Source organism: Rhinichthys klamathensis, unplaced genomic scaffold, assembly GCF_029890125.1.
Source record: "Rhinichthys klamathensis goyatoka isolate OS25496 unplaced genomic scaffold, OSU_Roscu_1.1 h1tg000347l_1, whole genome shotgun sequence".
Lineage (NCBI taxonomy): Eukaryota > Metazoa > Chordata > Actinopteri > Cypriniformes > Leuciscidae > Rhinichthys > Rhinichthys klamathensis.
Window position 1 is genome coordinate 373,182 of NW_026606859.1, and position 20,596 is coordinate 393,777.

Consider the following 20,596-nt stretch of genomic DNA (forward strand, 5'->3'; position numbering starts at 1 on the left):
ATGGCCGATCTTTACAACCTCGCTCTTCGACCAGCACTTCTCTTCCCGGCCCGATTACAGATTACTCTGGAGAGCGGAGCGAAGAAGAGATTCTCATCCCCCGAGGAAGCCACCATATTCGCGGCCAAATACAAACAGGCCCCGATGCCCGACTAGCTTGACTGCTATTTTACCCGCGGCTAATATGGACCATGTTCATCTAGCTGGCTCCCTGACAGGAGGAGCTGTTTTCGTATTGGTAAGTCTTAAATTAAGACGAAAACCTGCTGAGCCTTAGCGCCCATCATTTTTTACAAGGACGATATACTACTTAGTGAGTTAATGTGTCTATCTCAAAGAGATTTAAGGACTGGTTAGACTCTGTGGGGCCTAGGTTTGAGGTTTACCTTTAACTGCTATGCTAGATTAGCCCTGTATCTAGTTCGGCGGGTTCAGAAGCTGGTGTTGTGTGTTACAATCCACTTAATTCTAATTTGAAATTAATTAAAGAAAATAATAGCGTGTACTATTTTATTTCATATTTAAGTTAGAAGGTTGTCAAGCTAATATATGGTTACAAACGATTATTATGATGGAAGGGGTACTAAATCTGCAGTTCACTCGATGTTTAATCCTAAGAGATTAATACCCTGTGTTTAATTTTTACTTTACATTTGCCTTTTTATTTTAATTTATTTCTTACATTTTTTATTTACCACTTTGTTACTTCTGAATCTCTTTTGGTATTCAGACTATCTTGAAATCTATTCACACTATATAAGTGTCATGAAAAATGTGTTTAAGGTTAACTTAATTTCATGGGTCAGTTTGCTCTACTCCTCTCCTTACGCCTCAGTGTGCACAAACAACCAACGTTCTACTCCGTTTCCACTCTTTCGGGGAACACGACAGGGGTGCCCGCTATCCCCGTTATTATTTGCGTTAGCGATTGAACCATTATCAGCTGCTCTAAAAATGGAGGAGGGACTTGGGGGGATTGAAAGATGGAGTATAAGACATCAAGTTTCATTATATGCAGATGATCTGCTTCTCTATGTAAGTGACCCTTTGGCAAGCATCCCACGTATCCTGACCTTGTTGAATTGTTTTGGTCGTCTGTCGGGATATAAGCTAAATATTTCTAAAAGCGAATACTTCCCAATTAACCAATTAGCTGTAGCCATATCGCCATCAACTATACCCTTTAAAATAGCCAACACAGGATTTAAATACCTTGGCATTAAAGTTACACGATCCTTGCGAACAATGCGAGAGCAAAATCTGACTTCACTAACAACGACCGTCAAGTCCGATTTACAAAGATGGAATTACCTTCCGTTGTCCTTGGCCGGTAGGATACAAATTATAAAAATGAATGTGTTACCAAGATACTTGTACGTTTTTCAATGTCTGCCCATCTTCCTTCCCAAGACATTTTTCACAGCTATAAATGACACTATTTCATCATTCATCTGGGCTGGTAAACGGCCAAGGGCAAGTCGTACACTGCTTTGTAGGGACAGATCGGCTGGGGGACTGGGTCTACCCAATCTAATGGGCTACTACTGGGCAGCCAACGTGCATAAGATAATATCTTGGTTTACTTCCCCTCAATCCAGTTGGTGCCAGAGTGAGTCAGCCTCCTGCTCCTCGTCGCTGCTAGCTTTGACATGTAGCACCTTGCCCTTCTCCCCGTCAAACTTTACCTCTAATCCGGTTGTTGTTGGAACTCTAAAAATTTGGACGCAAATAAGACGCCACTTCGGATGGCTCACCCCCCCTCTAGCAACTCCAATTTGCAACAATCACCTGTTCATTCCAGCAAAGACTGACTCACGATTCTTAGTTTTAGAAAACAAAGGGCTGCGTAGTTTGGGAGACCTGTACATTGATGGTATATTTGCATTGATGGTAAGTAATTACTGACAGAGTTTTCAATTTTTTGGGTGAACTAACCCTTTAACCCTCTGGGGTCTGAGGTGTCTTCTGGGTCCTGGAGGTGTTCTGACATGCTCTGACCTGTGTTTATTTCTGTTACTTGTGACATTTTCGTGGCTAAAGTCTGATTACACTGTATTCAGCACAAACTCTACTACAGCAATATATCAGCAGCATGTATGTAAAAGTTTGTAGTATTGAGATAATTACATTTATGCGTGGTTTGTGAGAAAAAAAAATTGCCACTGAAATAAGGTAATGAAACCCAAACTGATTATTTCTTCACAGGACTTTTGAAAATTGTATCACCTAGCCTAGAATATTTGCTCCAAAACTAGGTGAAAATCATCCTGACTACTCACAAAATTTAAATCAATATATTGTTTTATCTGAATAAGACATGTTTTGTGTAAGAAAGCTTTATGCGAGGAGGCGTGAATCATCATGAATATTGATGTGTTCCACACCTGAGAAAGACAAAGACCCTCCCCTAATGGCCCTATACGGTGCTATCAGGCCCTATCATTACGAGGAGCCTTGCACAAAGAATGAGGAGATTTAAAAAAGAATGCCTTTTAGATTGTTTGAATTTATTTACAACACAACAAATGACAAAAAAAAGCACATTATTGAACACACTGATCTAAAGACAGAGGCTTGAACAGTCACACACCTTTGTGCCATCTCTGAAACATAGTAGCTACATACCTGTCATTTCCAAGGTGTTTCATTTTTCATTTTACCATGTTCATGTACAGAGACTCGTGTGAATGTTGAAGTCAGCAGGACTCATCAGTGGCATCTGGTCCCTGTATAAAAAATAAAATAAAAATAAAAAACACCTGTGAACATGCTGATATCAAGAGAATCTATAGGGCTGCATGATTTTGGGAATACATTTTAGAATTTTCTGTTTAAAAGTTTGCCCCAATTTTTCATGAGCTGACCTCAAAGATCTACGACTTTTGTACACAAAAGGCCTATTTCTCTCAAATATTGTTCGCAAATCTGTCTAAATCTGTGTTATGCCTGGCTCACACTACAGGAGTTTTAGGCCGATTTATGCCCGATTTTCCCCTCACGAGAATCGGAGAAAAAATCTTGTTGATTACCTCGATCGGTTCCGATGTTCGGCGCAGATTATCTGGTAATGTGAGGCTTTCACAGATCTTGTACCTCCCGATCTGCTCTCACACAAATCGGGCTCGCCCCGATCATATCAAACTAGTTTGATATTTATCAGGATGAGCAAGATTGTGAATACCGGTACGTCAGTACTGCCTAGCCATTAAGAAACAATAGGGGTGTCGTGGTGAAGGAATTTCCATTGTTGTAATTTTGAGTGACTCAACAGCGCGATATGCGGTATTATTTTCATTTATTTATTTATTACTAAATAAATAAGTGTTACGCTGTGGTCAGCAGGCGCGAAGACGAGTACATGTTCAGCAGTGTTGTGCTAGTTACTAAGAAATAGTAAGTAGTTACAGTTACTAGTTACTTCATTCAAAAAGTAACTCAATTACTTTGTTGATTACTTACACCAAAAAGTAATGCGTTACTGTTAAAAGTAACTTTTTAGTTACTTTTTTAAAGAAAGTTCTTAAATGTTCCCATTAATGCCCTTTAATACGTTATGGTCTATACAAACACAAAACTGACTTAAACAGAAAGTAATTTTTAAACACTATTTTATTTAAGTCAGACCAGCACAAACTGAATATATCAAGGATTTCTGAAATAAATAACAAAACAAGCATTTTTAAAGCTAGTGACTTGTTTGCTTTCTCAACATTGATATGTTCATGCAGCTGACAGTATACGTTTTTACCACTGTGGTTTTTACTGCATGAATTAATATTTGAGCAATACAATTGTACCTTGATCATTCTTGTTAGTTCATAGGAGGCCTACATTAACTAAGGAGATACAAATACATCTAACAATGAATGATACTTCTACAACATTTATTAACCATATTTAATGCTAAAATTGTAATCTTATTGTAAAGTGTTACCATTTATATGATTCAAGCTTAAAGAAGATGGCCATATTTAAATATCTGCAAAGGCCAGAGCATTAAAATTACATAAATGTAGACCTATATTACATGTACAGTCTTTCACTTTATTTGCTTAAATGTTAGAACACTTGATTAGACTTGATGTCGGCTGCATGAACATATCAATGTAAGCAATCAATCACGTCACTAGTTTTAAAAATAAAACTTCGCAGGCTAATGAATGTTCGCCGGCGAAGTTTAGCCCCACGTGTACGTAAACAACTCAGCCAGTGAGTTTGTTATGTGTCCTCAGGTGTCCTCTCGCTCTGTATAATGCTAGCAGTCTCTTCAGTGCTCTCGTACTGTGTAATGACAGCGCACACTTCTCAGTCGCTCCAGCAACTAATTAATTAAAAAAAGTAACAGACAACGCGCCGTACGGTAACGGAGTTAATTTATTTAAAAAGTAATGCGTTACAGTATTAGTTACTGTCAAAAGTAACTGCGTTACAGTAACGCATTACTGCCCAACACTGATGTTCAGTAATGAAACCGAAACTAAAAAGTGCATTGAAACGAAGTGGAGTAAACGGAAGATACAATGTCAAATAAGGGTCCACATAATAATAACTGAACATAACCCTGACAATAAGCTTTTTAGGCCATTGTTGTATAACAGTTAGTTTCGATCCTCGAATCTCACTTTACTAAAGGCTTTCTGCTGATATGTCCCCAGTATGGCACTGCTCGTCTCTGCGTTAGACACAGGCTGTCGCTCAGTCCAGTTACATTGTTACGGCAAGGGACTGTCTTTGAGTGAGTCATTAAACTGTCCATTCAACGGTAATGTAAAAAAATGCGGATTCATTCAGATATAGATGTAATGAAACGAGCTGTTAATTATTTTAATATTTAATTTTAACTTTGAGCTCCACTTTACAAGGCTCAGCTGAGCAGCAATGCGGCGCATGGGCAACTTCACATGCTTCACTTCATAGAGATCAATGGCATTTTTTCATTGTATTGACCAGAGACCTGACGCCATTCATTAGAAATAGTCTAACCTTAAATGTTAAAAGGATGATTTAAAAAAAAAAATATCTTTCCTTGGTCACGGCAACCTTTTCACCAACATGACTTGATATGAGGGACAGATATTTTGTTTACATCCGCTTTTCTGCTTCCGATCTGCTGCGTGAGATCACGTGAGCGCGTCCTCTGGCACGATAATCTTAATAGCATTGTGTAGTGTGTGATGCGCCGCGATTTTCAAATCTGGTAGTGTGAGCATGTTTAAGATTTGAGGGAAGAAAATCTGCAGAGATTCTCCTTAAGTGTGTTATTATAGTCAAAAACAGACTGGAGTTTATTTTGAATAACTGTTTTATTTGTATACTGTGGTTTTTTTTAATGAGCCTAGGCTTTCACTGAGGGCATCACCAACCAGTTAATGGGCTGCTATGTGGGCTCTATGACTGAAGATCCTGTTGTTCTTGTGAGGATTTATGGGCAGATGACGGAGCTGTTTCTGGACCGAGAGAAAGAACTGGAGATGTTCCAGGTGCTCCACACACATGGCTGTGGGCCAGAGCTCTTCTGCAGCTTCAGGAACGGCATCTGCTATGAGTTTATCAGAGGAGTTGTGCTGGACGACACACTGCTGAGACAGCCCTCCGTTTACAGGTCTGAAAACACTCACACATCTAGTTCACGCGTTCAAAACAAGGCTAGGTTTTCGCAGAGCTTTCTGTGAGCATCATTGACCAGAGCACTTTGGATCTCTAAGAATATATTTTATTTGTATCCTTGGGTGCTAAAGTTGCAAGCCCCAAATGTGGCTGATTGTAGGTATGTATAGGTTTGGCTACCTAAAATACCTTAGCTAGATGAAAGCTAATGTTTCTTTTTATTGCTACTTCATTTTCTCAATATGATCAACTGAAATGACACGTTTCATTGACTGTAGATTGATTGCAACAGAAATGGGAAAAATCCATTCCATACAGTGTGGAGAAATGGGAAACAGTACACCCGGGACACCGGTTTTGTGGTCTAGATTGTCCCAGTTCCTGAACCTGGTCCAGAGTTCTGATGCTCCTAAACAGCAAAGGTAAGATAATCTCAGTGTTATGAAACATTGCTGAATAGTAGATTCATATTTGAAAGTACATGATTTTAAATACTCTACACAAAACGAGCGTTTTGGAAAATGGATGGGTATGTAAAAAGTTAATTCCACATTATTGGAACATTAAAATTGTTTCACATTATTACATCTTCAATGATTAACATCAGACAAAATGTTTCAAAGCAGCATTACATTAAATTATTCTAAGAAAACATCTTAAACATTGGTTGGATGCATTGATGACATGCATTTTCCCATCACCGCACCTTCCGAAAATGAAACGAATGGAATGGATGTCAGAAGGAAGAGTCGAAGTATATGCCATAACACAGCTGTTAAATAAACACTAATAATTCACAAATTTATTTGGTCATCTTTATTTCCTACAAATACAAAAGCAGCAGTTATTCTTTTTTCCTGTTGGATTTTAATATTCTCCTCTTCATCTGTAGACCAGGTCCAGCTTTTTTTCCAAGTTAATTTCATTAGCCTAATTAAGAAATGTTACATGTTAGATTAGAGAACATTTAATAATGTGAAAAGAGCATTAGACTATGTGGAAAAAGCTGCTGCAGTTTTCACCTCTGATATTATAACAGTGATTAAGAATTTAACTTACATATTCAATACATATTTACGTATTGAAGAATGGGTCATTTAGAATTTTCTGAAAAATCTACTTTTTCAAACTCGTCCTTGACGGTTGCTCTGATTTTCAAGAAAATTGAACAGGACATTTTCAGACCATGCCGACAGAAAAGTTATGGAATTCAAGTGTATTCATCAAACCGTTTTCGAATACAGCGCAAACGAATTTTACCTAGCGCTTCTGAAAACAGACGTAAGGCTGAATCTCCAAACTTTGTACATGTCATCACCACCTACTGGTTCGGAGATACAAAAATGGCTATTTTTGCTTATAACTTCTGAACGATTTGTTCAAAAATCATAAAGGTGCTCTTGTTAGATTCGGGGCGGTATGCCGCATTGAATGATATCCATTTTTTTTCATATCGGCCATTTTGAATTTTGTAGTGAAATTCAGTATTTTATGAACACATTAGCGTATTGGTACGAAACTCAGTATAGGTCATTCAACGATGCCCTGAAGGAGCCTGAGAAGTTCCCAACCAGCGCCCCCTAGTGGTAAAATCAAATATTCAGATGCTTATAACTTTGGACCTGGTTGACGTATTTTCACGGGAGTAATCTCCTTACACTCCTGAATCCTTGCCGAGTCCAACAATATCAAACATGCTAGGTTTCTTCTTACGGTTAGAGCAACATTGTGATTTAGCGCTTAAAAACTTTTGCGAATATCTTCGAAACTGTTAGTCTGATCGAGAAGAAACCATCGGATGAAATTCGGAAACATAGGTCGCTGGCTTTTCGCTAATGCCCAAATCTCAAAATATTGATATTAAGTGGCAAAAAAAAAAAAAAAAATGCAAACAGAGTTGTCCATGGGTCATTTTTTATGCGCTCATACACATAAATGTCTATAACTCCAAAACAAAGATATTGTCCAGCTAAAGTTAGTTTTGATTGATTCACTTCCATTGCAAAGATCATTAGTTATTAACTTAGGGGCTGCTAACTCTAAGTCTTTGTACTCTAAGGAAGGAGGTTAGAAGGGCAGAAAGAAAATGGAGGAAGGATAAATTACAAATCTCTTATCAGCTACTGTAAAATTCCTTAGTCAAATTTCAAGAGGAGGTTGCTGTTACAATACGTGTGGTAGGAATCACGAGGAGACGAGGATGAACAGGGATTTAATCATTAAACACAGGAGTCACAGAAACCACGCTATACATGAACGAGAACGGACCAGGAATGAGGGAGAACACAGGGTTTAAATACACAGAGAACAAATCAGGGAAACAAGGCACAGCTGGGGCAAATTAGCACAACACAGGTGAATGAACTGAACACTAACGAGGAGCGGGAAAACTGGGACACAGGACTGAACCAAAAACACTATGCAGGGGGAAACACAGGACATACATGTAACAGTTGCCTTGCAAAGGTCTAAATATTTTTCAAATTTTATTTCTCAAAATTCCCACTGTGCAAAGTTTTTGTTTTCTACTATAAATTCACTATTAAATACTTCCACTGAGATTGGTGTTGCTCAGAGCCCAGAGTTGTGTGAGAAGTTTTGCAGCTTTTTCATAAACAAAATAATTTGCTTTAAATCCCAGATTGTACTGAATCCATCTGAGAAGGTCTAGCGTTTGCCTTTGAGTCTAGCTAAATTTTCACACTTCCATCCAATCTTGCATTCTAAACTGTTGAATATAGTGTCTAGTTTAAGATCGACCCCTTGTTCATTTGACGTTATACCAACTACATTACTTAAGGAAGTCTTGGACTCAGTTGCACCAAATATGATTTCTGTTATCAACAGTTCCTTACAGACAAGTTCTGTTCCATCTTGTTTCAAACATGCAGTAGTTCATCCACTGCTTAAAGTAAATCTGGATCCATCTGATCTTAATAACTACAGACCTATTTCGAAACTGCCATTCTAATCAAAAGTATTGGAGAAAGCTGTTTTAAATCAGTTGTCCCCTTACTTGATTGAGAATAATATATTCGATCCATTTCAGTCTGGTTTTAGATCTAAGCATAGCAGTGAATAGGCCTTGTTAAGAGTGGTTAACTACTTGTTATTATTTGTGGATTCTGGAAATTGTGCAGTTCTGGTATTGTTGGATTTAAGTGCAGCTTTTGATTCAGTGGATCACTGCATTCTTTTAAACAGGTTAAAAACCGAGGCTGGTATCTGTGATTCAGCTGTAGAGTGGTTTGAGTCTTATTTCTCTGAGAGGAGCTTCTCTGTGGAGATGGGTCAGTTTCATTCATCGCTTGCTTCTGTCACGGGTGGAGTACCGCAAGGCTCCATTTTGGGCCCGATTTTATTTTCCTTATTTATGCTCCCTCTACGTTACATTTTTTTATTTCACAAGGTTCTGTATCATATTTATGTGGATGATACCCAGTTGTACATGTCAATAAAACCTGGATCATTTTCTTCAGTTAAATGAAAACAAGACTGGAGTCATTTTATGTGGCTCCCCCCATTTGGTAGACGGCCTGACCTCTAGTTTAGGACCTCTGCAAGCGAATATCCTGACTCATGTAAAGAACCTGGGTTTTATTGTCGATTCTGAGTTAAAATTCGACAAGCAAATAAACTGTTGTCAGAGCCAGTTTTTTTTACAGCTTAGGGGTTTACAGAAATTATAATCTTTTCTATCGTTTGGTGACCTAGAGACAGTCATTCATGCCTTCATTTCAACAAAGCTTGATTATTGCAACTCTCTTTATGCTGGTGTAGTGTTACAAATTTATTAAATGTTTAATTTAGGTTCCAGTACAATAGTATATAAACTGAGAAAGTTTAGTAGACTGAATTTAGCATTTGAGGTATAAATGATGATTATATCAGAGTTTCCAGCAAGAGATTCTGCCAGTCCTGGTCTCTCTATTGTAAGTTAAATGCATCAGATGACTGAGACTCTTTGTCTTTAATGGCTCGGGAGCCCCTGGCTCAGTTTGAATAGTTATGCTGATTGGATTAGGATTGGTATCACTCTCAGTCTAGGGCAGGTTTCTAAACCTGTATACTTCATTTACATGCTTTGTTCAATTGTGTCTCATCACAATGTAAATCCCCGCCCCTAGATTGCAAGGGAACGTTCCCGAATGTAGTGAAGTCGTGTGACGTCAGTACTATTTGGTAGGTGGCCAATGAGCAATCGCCCATTTGGGGTATATAAACCATTCATTCAGGCCTCTTGGGGTGCGTCATGGTTGAAAGCCCGCCCCTTTCGTTGTAACTACAGACTGAGTGCGCCGCCGGGTTGCTGAGGGTTTGTGCGCGTGGGTTGCTGCTTACTCCCAGGTATGCTTGGTATCATCTTGGGGCGTAGTGGGAAGTTTCTTTCCTTTTTTTGTCCTAACTTAGGTTGTGGCAATTTGTTTCAGTACGGTGTGCCTTCAGGGCTTCCATCGGTGTGGCTTCGCAGCTTAACTGATCGGAACACCAGCTGTTGCAGTCAACAAGGCTGTTAATTGATTCTTTGAAATGTTGAAGTGTATCTCGATCGTATTCTCTGGTAGGTAAACTGGGATAGTGTTTACTTGCATTATAGGGCGGGTAACTGGTCGATCACTTTGTTAGTCGTAACCCTTGTTTACTGTTTTGAAGGTCTTCGTGGACGCTAAAGCAGGTTAAGTGAGCAGTCGCATTAAACAGCGCGCTCTCTCTCTCTTCGCCACTCGCTCTTTAAAGCCACGCTGCTGCTTTCTCCACATCGTTACGTTTAAGTCAAGTATGTCTATGCGGGCTTGAAGGATTATTCTGTTTTCTTTGTTATTAGTTGGCATTTCTTTACTTTTGTTTTTGGTAGATTTGTTTTCTAGTTATTTGATGTCTGAGTGACCGTGTCTGCCTGGAATCACTTCCAGGCGTAACGTTATTGCAGTTAACTCTGTATTTGGTGTGAGTTTCTGCCGCGGTCACAGTGTATTTGTTTATTGTTTTTCTTGAGTGTGAATGCGAGTGTTTAGAGTATTTATACTTTGTTATTTTGGGTTAAGGTAAATTGTTTGTTTTTGTTTTTTTTGTGTCGGTCACGTTGGACTGTTAAGTCAATAGACCGACCTTGAATGTGTTTTGGTTTATTTTCTTTTGTTAAATTAAATTGTCCTGTTTAATGTGCATTTATTATTTGATTCTGATTGGCCGGTCTGCCTGCAATAACTTCCGTGCGTACTGCAGTTAATTCTGTGTGGTGTTCCTGCAGCGGTCAGTGTATTTGTTTATTGTCTTATTGTCTTTAATCTGTTTATAGTATTTATATTTTGTTTATTTTGGGGTGCATTGTATATTGTTTTTTTTGGTTGGTTTTCGTCACGTTAAAGTCAATAAATTGACTTTGAATGTTTTTTTGTTTTTTTTTGTTTACTTAAATTGTTTAGTTCATTACTTCTCTATATTCTTTTTCTTTCCTTTAGGAGCTGAGGACTTCCTAGGGCAGGCTGGTTGTTTGTCTCACTGCAGGTGTTTCACTAAGAGTGTTATTACAGTCTCATTATTGCCGTGTCACTACCTTTTGGTTATTTGCAGTGAATTTGGTGGGTGTACGTTGGGTTGGCGTGCTTCTAATGGTGGACCTGCTGCCGGCACACTAGCCTGCTCCTGACTGGAAGCCTCAGCCCCTGTGACGGTTTATTGTGAATCTTGTGAAGGTGTATTGTGAATTTTGTGAGGGTTTATTGTAAATCTTGTGGAGATTTATTGTGAATCTTGTTTATTCCTTTTGTGTATTGTTTTTTTTGTTTTGTTAATTCAATCATAACCCAAGTGAATTACCGATTTTAAATCCTTGTTGATCAACTTTTACTGTCAATAAAACATTTTTGTACGGAAGCCCATGCCTCTTGCCTTTTCCAGATGAAACGTATTTGCATGCTTTATGTGGGTTGTTTTCCCTGTTAACTTGGGGTGGCGTAGTCGTTAAAATCGAGCCACTTGCTACACTTAGTCAGACTTGGACGAAATAGACTACAGCTACCAACAGCTCGTGTTCTCAATAAAGAATTCTGCTGAAGATACACCCGAGTCTCCTGGTCTTCGCTTCTGAGTTCCTACACTTTAGAAGAAGAAAAAAGTTCACAACACTGGTATAAACCAGTTTTCACTATTGCGTTCGCAACTGGTTCAAAATGCTGCAGCTCGCTTCTTAATAGGGAAGAAAAAACGTGAGCATATCACCCCGATTTTATTACATTTACATTGGCTACCGGTCAAATACAGAATTGAGTACAAGGTTTTAACTTTTGTATTTAAAGCCTTGCACGGTCTGGCTCCAGTTTATATCTCAGACCTTATTTGTCCATACTCTCCCCGAAGTTCTCTTAGATCATCCTCTGACATATTATTAACCATCCCACTGTCTCGCTTGAAATCTAAAGGTGACAGAGCCTTTTCTGTATTTGGTCCTAAGCTGTGGAACTTGTTACCTCAATTTTTTAGGTTATCTTCTTCCTTATATGCATTTAAGTCATCTCTGAAAACGTATATTTTTTCTCAGGCCTATTCATAATTGTGGATATGTAGTCTTAGTGAGTTAAATTTTTATACTATGTATTTATGACGACTGTTATTTTTGTGTTTTTGTGAAGCACCTTGGTCAGTGTTACGATTTGCGTGGAAGCAAAGGCGGAAGTCGGATCTAGATGCAGCAGTAGACTTTAATTATCACAGACTAGGGTAACTTAGATCTCAGAGAAACTCGAGGAGCGTACACATACAGGCAATCACATACATTCAATAACTGACCATGAACAAAAGAGCAGACAGGATTAAATACACAGACGGGATGAGGGAACAAGACACAGCTGGGGCAAATCAGAACACAGGTGAAAAAACTGAACACTAACAAGGAGCGGGAAAACTGGGAACAGGACTGAACCAAATACACAATGACGGGGAAAACTCAGGGAAACAGATACAGAACAGACATAACTATAACAGTCAGCAGTAATGTTGTTTTAAGGTGCTATATAAATAAAAGTGACCTTGAAAAAAAATATATATATAGAACAAAACATGAAATTGCCATTAACTTCAATACATTATTATGATATGAAATCCTATACTTTACGAATGAATTGGTGTACCATTACGAAACTCAGTATGTGCAATTAGCACCATGCCTTGAAGGTACTCAAAAGGTTCCGAGACAGCGCCCAAAAGTTATAATGAATTTTCCAAAAATGCTAATAACTTTTGAATAAGTTAACTTATTGTAATGACCTGGTCTCAATAGATTTTTTGGGTCAGGCCGAAAACATAGATATCAAATTTGCCATTTTTGGCCGAACTTCCTGTCTGCCCAGTAGCGCGGGAAGGGGGGTGCTGCGGGGGCTGCAGCCCCCCTCGTCATAGCCACAGCCCCCTTGGTGGGGGCTGTGGACTAACATAATATTGTACTAAAAAACGTGGGGGGAAAAATGAAAATAGACATGCTGTGTTTGAGTGTTCAAGCTACGGAGAAAATGAAATAAAGTTTGAATTTGTCATGCTTAGTTTGTTCCGATCAGAGCATGTGAGCGGAGAGCGCATTTCTGAATATCCCTCGGCTCGCTCATTCCGCTCAGGGTCGCGCGCTCAACCCAGAATGGCCTGCTGGTTCGAAAATATGTGGAATAAGGGCTGCCTCCGACTAAAGTTTTCTTCTAGTCGATTAGTAGTTGTTCATTTTAGCCACTGTGGACACATCGCCCCTTTATATTGATTTAATTACTTAAATAGGCTACAGGATGAGCGTTTACGTAGCCTAATATAGCCGCACTCAAGCGCACGCCCGCACTCATAAACCTTGCCACAAAGAACCGGCGAAAGTAATGATTATTAATGTGTCAAAAATAGCAAGGAGACATTTAATTGTTTATTAATAAACAGGTGTTTTCTGTGTCGCTGCAAAGATGAAGTTATGCGGACTCGAACGCCACAGAGAAATGCACATTTGATTACATAATCAGAGAGTCGTCTATTTCTTTTCGTTTTGAATAGTTTCGTTTAAAAGAAGACATTTCAAGCTAATAGATATCCTATATTTATAAAATCTGTGAGGCACAAGCTGAGTTTCGGCGCCCTCCAGTTTACGTGCAATGCAAGTGATCGCCGGCGCCTTACATTCTGCTATATTTGCTTCTTATTTAGCTATTAAATACAGGCAATTGTATGATAAAACATATCAAAATTAAGATACAATTTATACTAAACGAAAATATTTTTAAAAGAGTCTTTCTACAACAACAACAACAAAGACATTTTGGGTATCTCATGATCTCATGTATCATGTCTTTCTCACGCTGCACGCTCACTTTCATAATCAACATTGATTAAATAAAAAATAACATTAGCCTATAATATTTAAACATAAATATGAAACTAAATATGTTTTCTTTATTGGCTACAACATATACAGAGAAATGTCATGTCTTGTCGTCCGCCATAACACAATGACGTCACATATTTTCCAACCCAGCCCTCAGCCCCCCTCGCATAAAAAACAGCTTCCAGCGCGCCTGTGTCTGCCATTTTGATTTGCTTTCAAAACCTACTTTTTCTAACTCTGTTTCGAACTCCTAGACGGTTTGTTCGATTTTCACCAATATGTAATCATATCATCTTCAGACCAAAGTTATGGATAGACAGGTTTAGGCATGGATGCCAAAATGACTCTGACGCTGTATCTCTACAATGCCTTGACATATTGACACCAAAATTTGTATGTGTCATTGTCACCTCACTCTGACCACACCACATCAATTTCGTAATTGTGCCACCTATTGGTCAAAAGTGATAAATGTACTCGGTTAGTAACGTAACCTCGGTTCCCTGAGAGTAGGGAACCAGTATTGCGTAGCTAATACGCAGTGGGGAAACTCCTTTTCCTCAAAATATTGAAGCTTTAATTTAAAACGCAGTGCAGCTGCACAGTGAAACACAGCAGAGCGTCTAGCTCGCTCATTGGCTGTGCTGTGGCAACTGCACATCCAATGGCCGTGCACCTCTGAACGCGCGACCAATCGACTGACTTGGCGCAGAATACGTCAGAGCGTGCCTAAATAGGCGAGGCCTAAGCCTATAAATACCGCTCATTTCGGCCAAAATACCAGGTTTAAATCGACTGAAGCGACACATCCTGACAGATTGCAATAGTGAGGCAGGCTAGGCAATACTCGTTCCCCACTCTCAGGGAACCGAGATTACGTTAGTAACCGAGTACGTTTCCTTTCAAGAACGGTCACTTTGTATTGCGTAGATAATATACAGTAGGGACGCAATGTAAAATGCTGCACATTAGCAATTGGCTGAAAAAAATGGAGCCTAGGGAAACACCCCAAGGCTCAACAAAACAAGCCATAATCAGTCTCCCAGTATAATGACACTAACCAGACAGGGTCGAGTTCATAAATAAAAACTGGGGCTCATAACCCTCCTAGGACTACTTGTGCTTATGGACAGTAACATGCTAGACAGATAAAAACCAGACACCGTCGGGTTAACCCTCTGGGGTCTGAGGTGTTTTTGGGGCCATTTGGATGTTCTGTGATGCCCTTACATTTGTGCTTTTTTCAGTTATTTATAAACATGTTAATGGCAAAGGTGTAAATTCACTCTATATAGCACAAACAGGGCTACCATAATCTGTGAGCAACTTGTATGTACATTGTTTGTATTTTTAAGAGAATATTGTTTATGCGTGGTTATTGAAAAAAATTAAAATGAAAGCTGCTGAAATAAGACCACAAAACAAATACTAAATATGTGTCCACAAGACTTTTGACAAATGGATGTTGACGCTTCGAGTTCTGGCTTCAAAATGATCTGAAAATCATCCTTCCTAATCATTCACATAAACCAATAGATTGTTTTAAATTGTGAAAAACATTTTTTTGTTTGCCAAGGCAATATGCAGATGGGCGGAACGGCCCAACCCCTATCATGAATATTAAGTGGTTCTCAGACAGTGACCCTACATAATAATGAGCCTTTCATTCAGGGGTGTCACACAAGAAATAATGCAAGGACAATATATATATATATATATATATATTGTCATTGCATTCTTTCTTGTATATATATAGCCTAAATATATATATATATATATATATATATATACACACACACACACACACATATATATATATATATATATATATATATATATATATATATATATATATATATATATATATATACAAACAATCAAAATATAAATGAAAGCCAAAAGCACATTTTTAGTCATACCTGGAAACAAATTCTAGTCAAATGCTATATGGGCCATTCTACAGAATCTTGAAAAGAAAATAGTCTTTTTCCATAAATGTCTTATAAAGTATTATTTTTTAAAGTAGACCAATACAATAAAAATAAACCAGTCGCATTTCAAAGTCGTTCGCGAAATGACCGCCAGGTGGCGCAAAGGGACATTTATCAAAACGTAAGTGGGGCTAATGTCAATTAACAGTAAGGATGAAATTCTACAAGTTATGGTAATTTGCAAATAAGCCTACAACAAACATTTATTTTTAAACAAATATTTTTAAATATGCAACATGCACGTTTAAACAACAAACAATACAATCTGAACCAGCGCTTCTGCTCCTGTATTGAGACATGCAGCGCGTTGCAGTTACGATCCGGGTTCCAGTGGCCTTAATACATTCACGGCTTTTTAAAATGTCACAAAGCGTTTTGAGATGGTTTTGAATGAAATATTGAAGTTTATAATTAGGGTATTTTGGCACACCACGCCGAGTGGCTATGCATTATTCTAAAATCTGGCTTTATTCTGGCATGTTGAATTAGAGTTTGACAAACGCGGCGGCGCGTTCATTTGAATTTATTTTTCTCATAACAGCTAAAAGAACTTACTGCGTAATTGTTGGTCATACAGATAAGATATCATCTTTTAAAACTGTAAAAGGTCTACTTTTATTCATGTAGGCTAAAGTAGGCCTACACTCACAGGCTAACGACAAAACGTTTTCTCGCTCATGACAAACAAACGTTTGGGCATTTCTCAGTGAGAAAATTCATAGCCGAGTGGTAGAACTTACGGTTCGATCATCAAGATGACACGGGTTCAAATCCCGAACAAACATGGTATTGTAAATTTTATATTTATTAATGCAGAGAGATTTGTGTAGCTCTAAAACTCTGGTAAACCATACAGTTTTTTGCTTATATTTATAAAATAAAATTACCATGCATTTCCATTTTACACTAAGGAACAATAGTATCCAACAGAACGACTTTGCATCTGTACCAATCGTATGAGGCCAATCGTAATTTCAAAAGCAGTTCTGTAAAAAAAGTAATTTTATATATATAGCCAATATATATATATATATATTTTATTAGGCCTATTATTATTATTTTTTTTGATTCCCTACAACCTAGAGTTTTTAAAAACATGGTTTTAAGTAAAGTGTGATTTGCCAGGGGGACGGGGATTTCCTTCTGGTCTAAACATCCCTGCTTCTGCTGAATTATTTGAATCCCCACACCCCTCCCTCCACAGTAATCAATGCTATAGGCTACTTCACCAATAGACCATATCAAATATAAAATAGAGATATGCAACAGAACAAGCACGTTTAAACAACGATAAACAATAAAATCAAAACCAGCGTTTCAGTTGTCCATAGTTCAAGTGGCCTTAATGCATGCACGGCTTTTCAAAATTTCACAAAGCGTTTTGAGATTATTTTGAATGAAATATTGAAGTTTATAATTAAGTGTTTTGGCAGACCACGCCGAGTGGCCCTATGCATTTTTCTAAAATCGGGTTTTATTCGAACTTTTGCTAACGACAAAAGTTTATCTGTCGTCTCTGTCTCCGGGAACTGCGCGTCACAAAAATGAACCGAAAGCCACTTCAGCTCAGTCACTATAAGAAATCGGCTCTGTCTAATGCCTTTAAATGTCTAAATATTCAGGCTAATAAATGTTATCTGATTATGTAATCCATATGAAAACGAGAGGTACAGAGGATCTACTCAAACATGTAGCCTATGTAAGCGCTTCCCAATGAGAAAATGACAAGGGTGAAAATCTCGCTCTAATGAAATGTAGCAGGCTAAATCGCCCTGAATTAAAATGTAAAAACAGATCAAATAATGTATTTGTCGAAATGTTGCGATATTGTTTCATTTAAGTTCATAATTATTCTATAGGCCTACATGTTATTTAATTTAGCAGCATTACCACGAAGCACCGTGGTTCGATATTTATTTGAATAATAAAAAAAATAATAAAAACTTAATTCACAAATTGCATGCCTGGTTGAAAGGATCCAAAGATCCCTGTAGAATTTAATATTAAGTTGAACATTTTGTTCATGACAACAAATGAACATGCGTTTTTTCAGATTATATTTAGTTTTGCTTGGAAAAAGCTGGCCCAAACCAGTTTTATTTCATCAATTATTGAAATAATGAAATATTTAGTAATAAACTTTTATGACAGAAATTTCACTAGGCTACATGTAACTTAAATCATTTAATTCCTTCATTATCAACACTGTCTAGAATAGCGATTTAAGTGTGAATTACGACTTCTCTTTGTGTTAAATCAGCCTCAGACTCCGATAGCCGGTGGGGGGTTGGGGGACAGTTCAGTGCTGTGCGCGCAGGACAATAGGCATAGGTGTTAATGTTCCTCTTTCATATGGAGAGCGAGGGAGACTAAATAAACTTGTTAAAAAGAGATTCAGCGCGAGAGAGGCAAAGAAAAACGCATGTTTTAATTTAATTATGTTGCTTTGGACAATTTTCGTTTTGTAGGCCTACTGTTTTAATTGTTTAATGTCATTTATTTGGCAATACAAATTTAAAATGTCGCAAGAATAATATTAGCCTAGTGTTTCTTATTTTGCATCGCAAAAGAAATAAACTCTAAACCCGATGCAACCCTGTTTTAAATAAAAAAAAACACTTTATTTAAACCTTGAAATGTTCGAACTTGGTTTCAAACTTAAGTAATTTTAGTGTTCTTTTACATTACACAATAATTTAGCAGACTAAAGACGAGCTTCTTCATTTTCATTTTCTGATGCAATCGGCTGACAATCTTCCTTCATCAGTTTGTGTCCTTTGTGCAGCGGCTGCGGTTCTACTGGAATGTAGCAAATTTATGTTGTAATGATAATTAAACAAAACTCTTGACTTTAAATAAGTAAACAGTTATAAACAGTTAGCTATTTAAGCATCAAGAAGGTAAAATATAAACGCTGTTGGCCAACATCGGTTAACAACATGTATGCCACATTGAGATTCGATCTCGGGTCGATTGAAGCTCCCTGAAGCTCGTGTTGATGCGTTGATCACTGAGCCACCGTTTGTACGCTGTTAGAGTTAAAGTCTTATGCTTTTGTAAAGCTTCATTGATGTAGCCTAAATGTTTTTATTGCAATGTTTTATGTTTTCATTATTTATTCAATTTCATTTCAGTATTTCAGCCTAATTTCAGTATTGTGGTAATGAATTATTTTAACTACGTTTCACTTGTTGAATTCATCTGCTACCAGCTTTCAATCGCTCTGAATGAGCAGCAGATTACGCATTAGAGAGAATAAACGAACACTTTTCAGAGTCTATGATTGTAGCGCCTCTTAGCGGTAAAAGGTAGCAAATACACCCCACATTTTACCGCCGCGGTGGAACAGCTGATGTGGGCGTTGTCATGGCTTTCCTCTACATTTGCGTTTGAATAGCGCGCGTTCTCCGTGGGCGTGTCAGATTAACGCGTAATGAAGTGTAATGAGCTGGGGAAAAAAATTCTGACAGCACTCTCTTTTCATACAGATTACATAAACTGAGAATATTTGTTTTTTATATAAATTACTTCATTGAAAAGAAGAGAATTCAAGCTTCATAAAGAAAAATCTCTCGTGCCTGTGTGACAAGTATTTGCAGAGTTAGAGTTAATTTTTCGGACGCGTTTCAGAATGGACTGCACTGACAGAGAGAAGGCAAAACTCGCATCATGTTTATTTTTCTTCATTTGACAAAAAGCACAACACTTTGTTTTTATTGTGAGTATACAGAAAAATAATATACACTAAACAGGATCGACTGATGTATAACACTTACATGTAAGATTAAAATCAACAGAGTATTTTGAGTCTCTTTTGCACTGATAAGAAAAAAAGTCTGCCTATCGCGCCGGCGCGATAGCCGACCCCAGGGGGTTAATATCATACTGAGAGGACCTTGGCCTGCAGGCAAGGAACCTCTAGATTATAAAACCTGACAAATGTAGACGGCGAGGACAAACCGGCCGCCGCACAAATATCTTGAATTGGTACACCGCTGGACCAGGCCCACAATGAGGCCATGCCTCTCGTGGAATGGGCTTTAGCGTCTATGGGACAAACCTGGCCCACAGAGGCGTATGCCAGTGAGATGGCGTCCACTATACATCTGGATAGTCTCTGCTTCGTGACCGGAACCCCTTTGGAGCGGCCGCCGAAGCAAACAAAGAGCTGTTCTGACTGCCTGAAAGGCGCAGAACGCTCTAAGTATATATTTAGAGGCCTAACGGGACAAAGTAGATTAGCTCCACCAATCATTCTCCAAGGGTGGGAGTGCTAACAGAGTAATGACCTGCGCTCTGAACGGGGTTGAGAGCACCTTAGGTACATAACCGTGCCTTGGCTTGAGAATGACTCTGGAGTCATTTATCCCAAATTCCAGGCAGGAGGGGCTCACAGAGAATGCCTGCAAATCTCCCACTTGCTTGACTTATGTCAAAGCCAACAGCAGAGCAGTTTTCAGCGAAAGTGGATTGAGATCAACCGACTGCAGTGGTTCAAACGGGGGAGCTTTCAGTGCCCCAAGCACCGTGGAAAGGTCCCATGCCAGTATGGTGGAGGGCCTGGGGGGCTCCTTTGAGAAACCTCCTGGCTCCTTTGAGAAAACGAACGATAAGGTAATTTCTCCCCAGCGACTGGCCGGCCACA

The 20,596-nt window shown here is 38.4% G+C and overlaps 1 protein-coding gene across 2 annotated transcripts in view; it reads left to right on the forward strand.

The window, feature by feature from the left end:
• The window catches only part of zgc:113516 (uncharacterized protein LOC541449 homolog), a 50,251-nt gene that overhangs the window by 14,557 nt on the left and 15,098 nt on the right, over window positions 1-20,596 (forward strand). For both annotated transcript variants that reach the window (XM_056232547.1, XM_056232546.1), the window contains exons 2-3: window positions 5,340-5,602; window positions 5,886-6,029. In XM_056232547.1, the coding sequence (XP_056088522.1) occupies window positions 5,340-5,602; window positions 5,886-6,029 (407 nt within the window). The remainder of the gene's footprint in view (window positions 1-5,339; window positions 5,603-5,885; window positions 6,030-20,596) is intronic.